The sequence below is a fragment of the Oncorhynchus tshawytscha genome, unplaced genomic scaffold, assembly GCF_018296145.1.
Source record: "Oncorhynchus tshawytscha isolate Ot180627B unplaced genomic scaffold, Otsh_v2.0 Un_contig_852_pilon_pilon, whole genome shotgun sequence".
In the NCBI taxonomy this organism is placed as follows: domain Eukaryota; kingdom Metazoa; phylum Chordata; class Actinopteri; order Salmoniformes; family Salmonidae; genus Oncorhynchus; species Oncorhynchus tshawytscha.
The window spans coordinates 185001-197924 of NW_024609586.1; the positions used below are offsets into that span (position 1 = coordinate 185001).

The following is a 12924-nucleotide window of genomic DNA, read 5'->3' on the forward strand; positions in this document are numbered from 1 at the left end:
CACCTGGTCAGAGAGAGAGAGAGGAACACACACCTGGAGAGGAACACACACCTGGTCAGAGAGAGAGCAGAGAGGAACACACACCTGGTCAGAGAGAGAGAGAGAGGAACACACACCTGGTCAGAGAGAGAGGAGAGGAACACACACCTGGTCAGAGAGAGAGAGAGAGGAACACACACCTGGTCAGAGAGAGAGAGGAGAGGAACACACACCTGGTCAGAGAGAGAGAGAGAGGAGAGAGAACACACACCTGGTCAGAGAGAGAGAGAGAGGAACACACACCTGGTCAGAGAGAGAGAGAGGAACACACACCTGGTCAGAGAGAGAGAACAGAGAGGAACACACACCTGGTCAGAGAGAGAGCAGAGAGGAACACACACCTGGTCAGAGAGAGAGAGGAGAGGAACACACACCTGGTCAGAGAGAGAGAGGAGAGGAACACACACCTGGTCAGAGAGAGAGAGGAGAGGAACACACACCTGGTCAGAGAGAGAGCAGAGAGGAACACACACCTGGTCAGAGAGAGAGCAGAGAGGAACACACACCTGGTCAGAGAGAGAGCAGAGAGGAACACACACCTGGTCAGAGAGAGAGCAGAGAGGAACACACACCTGGTCAGAGAGAGAGCAGAGAGGAACACACACCTGGTCAGAGAGAGCAGAGAGGAACACACACCTGGTCAGAGAGAGAGAGAACACACACCTGGAGAGGAACACACACCTGGTCAGAGAGAGAGCAGAGAGGAACACACACCTGGTCAGAGAGGGAGAGAGAGAGAGGAACACACACCTGGTCAGAGAGGGAGAGGAGAGAAACACACACCTGGTCAGAGAGAGAGAGGAGAGAAACACACACCTGGTCAGAGGAGAGGAGAGAAACACACACCTGGTCAGAGAGAGAGGGAGAAACACACACCTGGTCAGAGAGGAACACACACCTGGTCAGAGAGAGAGAGAAACACACACCTGGTCAGAGAGAGAGAGAGAGGAACACACACCTGGTCAGAGAGAGAGAGAGGAACACACACCTGGTCAGAGAGAGAGAGGAGAGGAACACACACCTGGTCAGAGAGAGAGAGAGAGGAACACACCTGGTCAGAGAAACACACACCTGGTCAGAGAAACACACACCTGGTCAGAGAGGGAGAGAAAAACACACCTGGTCAGAGAAACGCACACCTGGTCAGAGATACACACACCTGGTCAGAGAGGAGAGAGAGGAACACACACCTGGTCGAGGGAGTGTCTGGTGACAGACACCTGGTCACAGTGGAGAACACACACCTGGACTAAGGCTCTGTAGAGGGAACACACACCTGGTCACAGAGAGTCACTATGGACTGGTCTGTAGAGGGAGTGTCACGAAGGCACCTGGTCACAGTGGAGAGTCACTATGGACTAAGGCTCTGTCGAGGGAGTGTCTGGTGAGAGGCACCTGGACACTCACAGTGGAGAGTCACTATGGACTAAGGCTCTGTAGAGGGAGTGTCTGGTCGAAGGCACCTGGACACTCACAGTGGAGAGTCACTATGGACTAAGGCTCTGTAGAGGGAGTGTCTGGTCGAAGGCACCTGGACACTCACAGTGGAGAGTCACTATGGACTAAGGCTCTGTAGAGGGAGTGTCTGGTCGAAGGCACCTGGACACTCACAGTGGAGAGTCACTATGGACTAAGGCTCTGGTAGAGGGAGTGTCTGGTCGAGGGAGGCGCCTGGACACTCACAGTGGAGAGTCACTATGGACTAAGGCTCTGTAGAGGGAGTGTCTGGTCGAAGGCGCCTGGACACTCACAGTGGAGAGTCACTATGGACTAAGGCTCTGTAGAGGGAGTGTCTGGTCGAAGGCGCCTGGACACTCACAGTGGAGAGTCACTATGGACTAAGGCTCTGTCCAGGGAGTGTCTGGTCGAAGGCGCCTGGACACTCACAGTTGAGTCACTATGGACGTCCAGGTTAGAGGGAGTGTCTGGTCGGGCAGGGCGCCTGGACCTCACAGTGGAGCGAGTCCTGGCGGGACGGGCTCAGTGCAGAGGGAGTGTCTGGTCGAAGGTACCTGGACACTCACAGGGTGGAGAGTCACTATGGACTAAGGCTCTGTACGAGGGAGTGTCTGGTCGAAGGCACCTGGACACTCACAGTGGAGAGTCACTATGGACTAAGGCTCTGTCGACCTCTCCCCAGAGGGAGTGTCTGGTCGAAGTTTAGCACTGGACACTACACAGGAAGTCAAATGGACTAAGGCTCTGTAGAGGGAGTGTCTGGTCGACAGTGAAATGCTGAATACAACAGGTGTAGTAAACCTTACAGTGAAATGCTGAATACAACAGGTGTAGTAAACCTCACAGTGAAATGCTGAATACAACAGAGTGTCTAGTGAGGCGCTGCACAGTGTTAGCTGCGCCACTGAATACAACAGGTGTAGTAAACCTGACAGTGAAATGCTGAATACAACAGGTGTAGGTAGGGGAACCGGACAGGGAAATGCTGAATACAACAGGTGTAGTAAACCGGGACAGTGAAATGCTGACAACAGGTGTAGTAAACCGTGACAGTGCGGCTGAATACAGGGTTAAAGCATTATGTGAAATGCTGAATACAACAGGTGTAGTAGTACAGTGAAATGCTGAATACAACGTGAGGACGCCTGGCTCTTGACCAGTGAAATGCTGAATACAACAGGTGTAGAGACCTTACAGTGAAATGCTGAAGACAACACTAACTGAAATCTGAATACAACAGGTGTAGTAAACCTTACAGTGAACGTGCTGAATACAACAGGTGTAAACCTTACAGTGAAATGCTGAATACAACAGGTGTAGTAGACCTCACAGTGAAATGCTGAATACAACAGGTGTAGTAAACCTGACAGTGAAATGCTGAATACAACAGGTGTAGTAAACCTGACAGTGAAATGCTGAATACAACAGGTGTAGTAGACCTCACAGTGAAATGCTGAATACAACAGGTGTAGTAAACCTGACAGTGAAATGCTGAATACAACAGGTGTAGTAGACCTCACAGTGAAATGCTGAATACAACAGGTGTAGTAGACCTCACAGTGAAATGCTGAATACAACAGGTGTAGTAGACCTGACAGTGAAATGCTGAATACAACAGGTGTAGTAGACCTTACAGTGAAATGTTTACTTACAGGCTCTATCCAATAGTGTAAAAAAGGTATTAGATGAACAATAGGTAGGTAAAGAAATAAAACAACAGTAAAAAGACAGGCTATATACAGTAGTGAGGCTATAAAAGTAGTGAGGCTATATACAGACACCGGTTAGTCAGGCTGATTGCGGTAGTATGTCCATGTAGAAATGGTTAACCTCTGGTACCCGTGGGACGGTAGCTCTGGTACCAGTGGGACGGTAGCTCTGGTACCCGTGGGACGGTAGCTCTGGTACCCGTGGGACGGTAGCTCTGGTACCCGTGGGACGGTAGCTCTGGTACCAGTGGGACGGTAGCGTCTCACCTCGCCAACAGCCAGTGAAAGTACAGGGCGCCAAATTAAAAACAACAGAAATCTCATAATTAAAATTCCTCAAACATACAAGTATTTCACACCATTTTAAAGATACACTTCTCGTTAATCCAACCGCAGTGTCCGATTTTCAAAAGGCTTTACGGCGAAAGCACACCATGCGATTATGTTAGGACAGCGCCTAGCCACAAGAAACCATACAGACATTTTCCAGCCAAGGAGAGGACTCGCAACAGTCAGAAATAGCGATTTAAATGAAGCACACTAACCTTCGACCTTCATCTGGTGGAACTGCCAGGACTCCATGTTACACAATAAATGTTTGTTTTGTTCGATAATGTCCCTCTTTATGTCCAAAAAAACCCTCAGTTTTGTTGGTGCGTTTAGTTCAGATCCCCAAAAGGCACAAATGCGCACTCTCAACATCAAGACAAAAAGTTTAAAAAGTACGTTAAAAGTTAGTAGAAACATGTGAAACGATGTTTAAAATCAATCCTCGGGTTGTTTTTTGTCATAAATAATCAATAATATTTAAACCGGACAAAAGCTTTGTCAATAGAAAAGGAGAAACAAGAAAGGCTCTCTTCCGGTCACACACAGGACTCATGGCTGGAAATGTCCACTGTCCTCTCATTGAAAGTGCTGTATCTCCCTCATTTTTTCAGAGTAAAAGCCTGAAACAATGCCTAAAGACTGGCCACATGTAGAAGAAGCCATAGAGATCATGAACTGGGTCCTAAGTCTTTGTATGGTGGATAGGCTTTCAATGGAAAAACAGCCTTTCAAAATAATAGTCCTTCCTGGATGGATTTTCCTCAGGTTTTCGCCTGCCATATCAGTTCTGTTATACTCACAGACATTATTCAAACAGTTATGGAAACTTTAGAGTGTTTTCTATCCAACTCTACCAATTATATGCATATCCTAGCGTCTGGGCCTGAGTAGCATGCAGTTTAATTTGGGCACGCTTTTCATCCAAAATTCAGAATGCTGCCCCCTACCCTAGAGAAGTTAAAGTGACTATGTATATATGATGAACAGAGAGTAGTAGTAGTAGTAGTAGCGTAAAAAGAGGGGTTGGCGGGTGGTGGGACACAATGCAGATAGCCCGGTTAGCCAATGTACGGGAGCACTGGTTGGTCGGCCCAATTGAGGTAGTATGTACATGAATGTATAGTTAAAGTGACTATGCATATATGATAAACAGAGAGTAGCAGCAGTGTAAAAGAGGGGTTGGGGCGGGACACAATGCAGATAGTCCGGGAAGCCATTTGATTACCTGTTCAGGAGTCTTATCGCTTGGGGGGTAAAAACTGTTGAGAAGCCTTTTTGTCCTAGACTTGGCATCGCTTGCCATGCAGTAGTAGAGAGAATGTCTATGACTGGGGTGGCTGGGGTCGTTGACCATTTTTAGGGCCTTCCTCTGACTACCACTTGGATACCACGAAGACAGGGGTTAAAAATAAATAGGAAAGACAAAACATTTTGACCTTTTCAACCCCTGACCTCTCGTCGTCTTCCAGGAAGCTTTGGGGGCATCCGCCTCTACATGACGGAGCTGATCGACATTACCCAGAAGGCCTTGCAGTCCCAGTCGTGGAAGATGAAGGCCCAGGGCGCGGCTGCCATGGCGTCCATCGCTAAGCAACAGACGGGTTCTCTGGTCGCCCCTCACCTGGGTATGGTGTTGTCCGCTCTACTGCAGGGACTGGTTGGACGCACCTGGACTGGAAAGGTGTGTGTGTGTGTGTGTGTGTGTGTGATAAAGTGGTGTGTGTGTAGTGTGTGTGTGGGTGTGCTTAGTGGAGGTTGTAAGATAACTTTGACCAACTTGTGTCTAGTGTTTAGTACAGATGTTTAGTACAGATGTCTCCAGTTGTTTGTCTAGTGTCTAGTACAGATGTCTAGTGTCTAGTACAGATGTCTAGTGTCTAGTACAGATGTCTAGTGTCTAGTACAGATGTCTAGTGTCTAGTACAGATGTCTAGTACAGTTGTGTCTAGTACAGATGTCTAGTACAGATGTTTGTGTCAGTGTCTAGTACAGATGTCTAGTCTCACTCCAGTTGTTAGTACAGTGTCTAGTGTCTAGTACAGATGTCTAGTGTCTAGTACAGATGTCTAGTACAGATGTCTAGTGTCTAGTACAGATGTCTAGTACAGATGTCAGATGTCAGTTGTTTAGTGTCTAGTACAGATGTCTGATGTCTAGTACAGATGTCTAGTACAGATGTGTCTAGTACAGGTGTCTAGTGTCTAGTACAGGTGTCTAGTGTCAGGTAGTACAGTGTCTAGTACAGTTTGTGTCTAGTGTTTAGTACAGATGTACAGATGTCTAGTGTCTAGTACAGATGTCTAGTGTCTAGTACAGATGTCTAGTACAGATGTCTAGTACAGATGTCTAGTACAGGTGTCTAGTGTCTAGTACAGATGTCTAGTGTCTAGTACAGATGTCTAGTACAGATGTCTAGTGTCTAGTACAGGTGTCTAGTGTCTAGTACAGATGTCTAGTGTCTAGTACAGATGTCTAGTGTCTAGTACAGGTGTCTAGTACAGGTGTCTAGTACAGGTGTCTAGTGTCTAGTACAGGTGTCTAGTGTCTAGTACAGGTGTCTTCTCACTCCAGTTGTTTGTGTCTAGTGTTTAGTACAGATGTCTAGTGTCTAGTACAGATGTCTTCTCACTCCAGTTGTTTGTCTAGTGTTTAGTACAGATGTCTTCTCACTCCAGTTGTTTGTCTAGTGTCTAGTACAGATGTCTTCTCACTCCAGTTGTTTGTGTCTAGTACAGATGTCTTCTCACTCCAGTTGTTTGTGTCTAGTACAGATGTCTTCTCACTCCAGTTGTTTGTGTCTAGTACAGATGTCTTCTCACTCCAGTTGTTTGTGTCTAGTACAGATGTCTTCTCACTCCAGTTGTTTGTGTCTAGTACAGATGTCTTCTCACTCCAGTTGTTTGTTTGTCCGCAGGAGGAGCTGTTGAACGCCATCGGCTCTGTGGTGTCTAAGTGCAGGTACGGTTTCTCCTCTCCTTCTGACACTAGGAGCAGTTTGTCTCTTGTCCCTGTGATGGGGATGTTGGTGAAGGATGTTGGTGATAATGAAGGATGTTGGTGATAATGGGGGATGTTGGTGATAATGAAGGATGTTGGTGATAATGGGGATGATGTTGGTGATAATGGGGGATGATGTTGGTGATAATGGGGGATGATGTTGGTGATAATGAGGAATGTTGGTGATAATGAGGAGGATGTTGGTGATAATGAGGATGATGATGATGTCTGTTAGTGGTGAACTCCAGAAGTCCTCCCCGGGCCAGCCCAGTGTACCAGAGGTGATAGATCTGGTGTTGAAGGAGTGTCGTAAAGACAACCTGGTCTACAAGATGGCTGCCCTGGGCTGTGCTGCTGACGTCCTGCAGGCCACACAGGAAGACCGCTTCAGTGATATGGCAGACATACTCATTCCACTCATTAAGAAGGTGAGAGAGAGACAGATGGACAGAGTTTGTGTATTTCTCCTTTATGACATCAGTGTTCTACCGATTGGTCCAAAATGTCTGATGTCCGATCCTGTGTTACAGAATTCTGCAGCAACTTCGAGGTTGAGACATGATAGTGATGACGATCGGGATGAGAAGGAGAAGGAGCTGCAGACTGAAGCTCTACTCTGTGCCTTCCAGACGCTGGGCAAGACCTGGCCCAACAACACACAAACCCAGGGTAAGGTTCTGACTGGCCCAACAACACACAAACCCAGGGTAAGGTTCTGACTGGCCCAACAACACACAAACCCAGGGTAAGGTTCTGACTGGCCCAACAACACACAAACCCAGGGTAAGGTTCTGACTGGCCCAACAACGGCACAAACCCAGGGTAAGGTTCTGACTGGCCCAACAACGGCACAAACCCAGGGTAAGGTTCTGACTGGCCCAACAACACACAAACCCAGGGTAAGGTTCCCAACAACACACAAACCCAGGGTAAGGTTCTGACTGGCCCAACAACACACAAACCCAGGGTAAGGTTCTGACTGGCCCAACAACACACAAACCCAGGGTAAGGTTCTGACTGGCCCAACAACACACAAACCCAGGGTAAGGTTCTGACTGGCCCAACAACGGCACAAACCCAGGGTAAGGTTCTTCTGCACAAACCCAGGGTAAGGTTCTGACTGGCCCAACGGCGGCACAAACCCAGGGTAAGGTTCTGACTGGCCCAACGGCGGCACAAACCCAGGGTAAGGTTCTGACTGGCCCAACAACACACAAACCCAGGGTAAGGTTCTGACTGGCCCAACGGCGCACAAACCCAGGGTAAGGTTCTGACTGGCCCAACGGCGGCACAAACCCAGGGTGAGATTTGTTAATGTTTTGGTCTAATTTCAATAGAAGCCAAAACAATAAGGTGATTATATCAGAAGTGATTGTAATTGTATTGTAGTACTGTGTGTTTAATGCTGTCTCTCCTGTGTTCCCAGAGCGTTTCCAGTTGGACCTGTGCTGTCTGATGTGTGAGAGGTTGAAACTCAGTACATGGAGGGTCCAGGTGGGGGTGCTACAGTCTATGAAGACATACTTCCAGAGGTAAGGAAACAAACACAGTCTATGAAGGTTGTGGAGGGTTTCTCTACAGGAGGGTCTCTCTCCAGGAACAGGGTTGGAGTTAAAACCTACAGGAGGGTTTCTCTCCAGGAACAGGGTTGGAGTTAAAACCTACAGGAGGGTCTCTCTACAGGAACGTCTCTCTACAGGAACAGGGTTGGAGTTAAAACCTACAGGAGGGTCTCTCTACAGGAACAGGGTTGGAGAGCCCTGTTCTACCCCTATCTAGATCTGAAAGACTTAAAACATATGTCTAGCCTATCGGAGGGTGAGGTGGAGCTGCTACAGGAACAGGGTTGGAGTTCTAGCCTATCGGAGGGCAGGGTGGGAGCTGCTTCCTCTAGCCTATCGGAGGGCTGAAAGCTAAAACTTCCTCTAGCCTATCGGAGGGCGAGGTGGAGCTGCTTCCTCTAGCCTATCGGAGGGCGAGGTGGAGCTGCTTCCTCTAGCCTATCGGAGGGCGAGGTGGAGCTGCTTCCTCTAGCCTATCGGAGGGCGAGGTGGAGATGCTGCCATGCCTCTCCTGTCCTTTCTGACTCCCATCGGAATGGTACATGTTGGTCTCCATCTGATTTGATAAACGATTTTCTCTTGTTGTTCCTTCCTGTGTAGGTTGCTACTGTTGGAGAAGGAGAAAGACAACCAGAACTTCACAGCCTTGTCCCTTATTCTCACAGAGACATGCAGCGCTCTCACACACCCACTAGGTAAGACCTCCACACTGCTCTCACACAGCCACTAGGTAAGACCTGAACACTGCTCTCACACAGCCACTAGGTAAGACCTGAACACTGCTCTCACACACCCCCACTAGGTAAGACCTGAACACTGCTCTCACACACCCCCACTAGGTAAGACCTGAACACTGCTCTCACACACCCCACTAGGTAAGACCTGAACACTGCTCTCACACACCCCCACTAGGTAAGACCTGAACACTGCTCTCACACACCCCCACTAGGTAAGACCCCACACTGCTCTCACACACCCCCACTAGGTAAGACCTGAACACTGCTCTCACACACCCCCACTAGGTAAGACCTGAACACTGCTCTCACACAGCCACTAGGTAACATTTAACTTTTAGAGGGAAACTGATCCTAGATGTTTCTTATTAGAAAGATTCACAATGTGTTTATTTAAAATGTTTCCTCCTATAGAGAATAAGAGTTACTCCTCTGTGAGGACAGAAGCGTTGTCTGTTGTGGAACTACTGGTGAAGAGGACAGGAGGTGAGTCTCCGTTCAGTCTGTTTCCGGGGCTATATGACTAGTCCCGCTTCTCTCAACTCTTCTAAAGGGGTCTTTAACCCAGGAAGTAAAAGCACCAGTGTGCAGGACTTGACCTTCCATGCCAAGAATATAGGACTATGTTTGAGTTGTTTTTTGAAGCACAATGTCTAGGAGGTCATTTTACTCAAACCTGAGGCAACATTTGAGAACAAAATATATTCATGAGCACTGCCTCATATTCTGTTTGAAAACTATTTATCTCCTAAACTCCGAAGGGGATTAATTTTTTCCCCTCCTAGACCCAGATGGGGACAGATTGTGTCTCCCCTCCTAGACCCAGATGGGGACAGATTGTGTCTCCCCTCCTAGACCCTGAAGGGGACATTGTGTGTGTCGTTGCAGAGAGCGTGTCTCCCCTCCTATACCCCCTAGGGGGACAGTGTGTCTCCCCTCCTATACCCCCTAGGGGGACAGTGTGTCTCCCCTCCTATACCCCCTAGGGGGACAGTGTGTCTCCCCTCCTATACCCCCTAGGGGGACAGTGTGTCTCCCCTCCTAGACCCTGAAGGGGACATTGTAGAGAGCGTGTCTCCCCTCCTATACCCCCTAGGGGGACAGTGTCTCCCCTCCTATACCCCCTAGGGGGACAGTGTGTCTCCCCTCCTATACCCCCTAGGGGGACAGTGTCTCCTCCTCTACCCCCTAGGGGGACAGTGTGTCTCCCCTCCTATGAACACACACACACACCCCCTAGGGGACAGTGTCTCCCTCCTATACCCCCTAGGGGGACAGTGTCTCCCTCCTATACCCCCTAGGGGGACAGTGTCTCCCCTCCTATACCCCCTAGGGGGACAGTGTGTCTCCCCTCCTATACCCCCTAGGGGGACAGTGTCTCCCCTCCTATACCCCCTAGGGGGACAGTGTGTCTCCCCTCCTATACCCCCTAGGGGGACAGTGTCTCCCCTCCTATACCCCCTAGGGGGACAGTGTCTCCCCTCCTAGACCCCCTAGGGGGACAGTGTCTCCCCTCCTATACCCCCTAGGGGGACAGTGTCTCCCCTCCTATACCCCCTAGGGGGACAGTGTGTCTCCCCTCCTAGACCCTGTGTGTGTGTCGTTGCAGAGAGCGGTCAGTGGGAGTGCGTCTCCCCTCCTATACCCCCTAGGGGGACAGTGTCTCCCCTCCTATACCCCCTAGGGGGACAGTGTCTCCCCTCCTAGACCCCCTAGGGGGACAGTGTCTCCCCTCCTATACCCCCTAGGGGGACAGTGTGTCTCCCCTCCGTACCCCCTGAGTGTCTCCCTCCTAGACCCTGAAGGGGACACAGAGAGCGTGTCTCCCCTCCTACCCCTGGGGGACAGTGTCTCCCCTCCTAGACCCAGACAGCGGTCAGAGAGCGTGTCTCCCCTCCTAGACCCCCTGGGACAGTGTCCTAACCCCCAGGAGGACAGTGTCTCCCCTCCATACCCCCAGTGGGAGTGTGTCTCCCCTCCTATACCCCCTAGGGGGACCTGTCTCCCCTCCTAGACCCTGCAGAGAGCGTGTCTCCCCAGTGGGAGTGCCCCTAGGGGAAAGACAGTGTCTCCCCTCCTATACCCCCTAGGGGGACAGTGTCCCCCTCCATACCCCCTAGGGGGACAGTGTCTCCCCTCCAGACAGTGTCTCCCCTCCTATACCCCCAGGGGACCTGACCCCGAGACAAGGCCCAGGAACTCCCGGAGGACCCCCTAGGGGGACAGTGTCACCCTCCTACACCACCTAGTCAACCCTGAACCACACACACACACACACCTACCTAGTCAACCCTACCCCCAGGGGGACAGCAGACCTGACCTAGACCCTGAAGGGGACAGGCCCAGGAACTAGGGGGACACATACCCCCTAGGGGGACAGTGTCAACCCTCCACACCCTGGGGACAGTGTCTCCCCTCCTATACCCCCAGGGGGACAGTGTCTGACACACACCCCTCCTATACCCCCTAGGGGGACAGTGTCCCTGAACCCCCACACACACACCTACCTAGTCAACCCTGAACACACCCACACAGGGGGACACACCTACCTAGTCAACCCTGCAGACAGACAGTGGCAGTGCGTCTCCCCTCCTATACCCCCTAGGGGGACCTCCCCTCCTAGACAAGGCCCAGGAGCTACGGAGGAACATCCATACCCTGTGTGTGTGTCGTTCAACCCTGAACACACACACACCTACCTAGTCAACCCTGAAACACACACACACACACCTACCTAGTCAACCCTGAACACACCTGACCGAGACAAGGCCCAGGTCGGAGGAACCCAGAGTCAACCCTGAACACACACACACACACCTACCTAGTCAACCCTGAACACACACCTACCTAGTCAACCCTGAACACACCCCCCAGATCTCTGTGGACAGGCGTGGTGATTATAATGTGTGTTGTGTCAATGTGTGTACGGCTGGCTGGGTCATTTATAATTAAACGCCATGTAAACAAACAGCACCCTATTCCCTATATAGTGCACTACTGTTGACCAGATCCCATAGGATCCTCTGCTCTGTAGTAGTGCACTTTTGTCGTCCAGGGATCATCAACTAGATTCAGCCGCGGGACAATTTTGTAAAAAATAAATTACTGAGCAGATGGTTCAGGTGGCTAATAAGATCAATGATTATAAACATCCATTTTAAAATCTTGTTTGGATTTGTAAAGGATCTCTTGGAGACTTTGGAATAGATTTCCCAAACTAAAATCAGTTAGTTTTTTTTTTTTTACAGTCTTAACATGCTTTTAAAAAAACAAGTCCTGGGCAGTTTGGGAACCTGGTGGCGTTAGGGATTTGTCCCGTGTAACAGCTTCTCTCCTACAGCAGCCAGTACAGTACACCCCTACTGATGAACTACAATGGTACATCCCACATGGTGCCCTGATTCCCTAAACACTACTAGTGGGAATAAGGGTTGCCATTTGGGACGTAAACCCAGGATGATACTGCAACTTTATTTAACACATTGGTTGTCAACTCCTTGGTCCTGGAGAGCTACTGGGTGTATGGAGGCTGTTGTTCCAGCCAATCAGCTCATTCCACAGAGGGCTGAGTGTGTGTGGGTTTTGCCTTCTCCCTCAATGAATTTAAGGTCACTAATTAGTAAGGAACTCTCCTCACCTGGTTGTCCAGGTCTTTAGTAAGGAACTCTCCTCACCTGGTTGTCCAGGTCTTTAATTGAAAGGGGAAAAACACCCCTGATCTACAGGGTGAGCAGGCTTTTGTTCCAGCCCAACACTTATCACGGTTTGGACTGAAATAGGTGCTGGAGCTCCACAATACTGTTAATTTTCTGTCGAACGCCTGATGATAGGTAATGTTAACTAGTGCTGGGTTGGACCAAAAGCCTGCACCTACCTCTAAAGAGTTGGTGACCAGTGATGTTTCTCTGTCTGAACTTGGTAATTACTTCTTTCCCCCAGTTTGCATGTGTAAAAAAATATGTTTTCAGCCATGTTGATTTAAAAACCCAACAATGAACAGTGGGGGTCGGTTGGTGTGAGAGGGAGGCATGTAATTCTCGTGAATTTGTCTCCTAAATAAATAAACTACCTTCAGCTTTGAAGACGTCATTATTT

At 49.6% G+C, this 12924-nt stretch overlaps 1 protein-coding gene and 2 long non-coding RNA genes across 7 annotated transcripts in view; 2 read left to right on the forward strand and 1 right to left on the reverse strand.

Moving 5' to 3' along the window:
- The window catches only part of LOC112241497 (proteasome adapter and scaffold protein ECM29-like), a 48263-nt gene extending 37694 nt beyond the window's left edge, over window positions 1-10569 (forward strand). The window contains 8 exon segments of the mRNA XM_042316073.1: window positions 5006-5217; window positions 6451-6494; window positions 6769-6961; window positions 7064-7202; window positions 7960-8065; window positions 8696-8790; window positions 9244-9315; window positions 10439-10569. Coding sequence (XP_042172007.1) covers window positions 5006-5217; window positions 6451-6494; window positions 6769-6961; window positions 7064-7202; window positions 7960-8065; window positions 8696-8790; window positions 9244-9315; window positions 10439-10536 — 959 coding nt within the window. The 3' untranslated portion in view covers window positions 10537-10569.
- Window positions 10570-11505: 936 nt separating this feature from the next.
- Window positions 11506-12624, reverse strand: LOC121845212. Of its 5 annotated transcripts, none has more exons than XR_006082435.1 (3): window positions 12504-12624; window positions 11637-12466; window positions 11506-11524 (listed from the first exon to the last, which is right to left on the reverse strand). It is a non-coding gene; the product is annotated as an uncharacterized LOC121845212 (long non-coding RNA). The 5 variants fall into 5 exon arrangements; XR_006082436.1 differs by having other exon boundaries at window positions 11512-11583; XR_006082438.1 differs by having other exon boundaries at window positions 11512-11559; window positions 11633-12466.
- Window positions 12338-12903, forward strand: LOC121845211. The gene is made up of 2 exons (XR_006082434.1): window positions 12338-12478; window positions 12516-12903. It is a non-coding gene; the product is annotated as an uncharacterized LOC121845211 (long non-coding RNA).
- The last annotated feature ends 21 nt before the right edge of the window (window positions 12904-12924 follow it).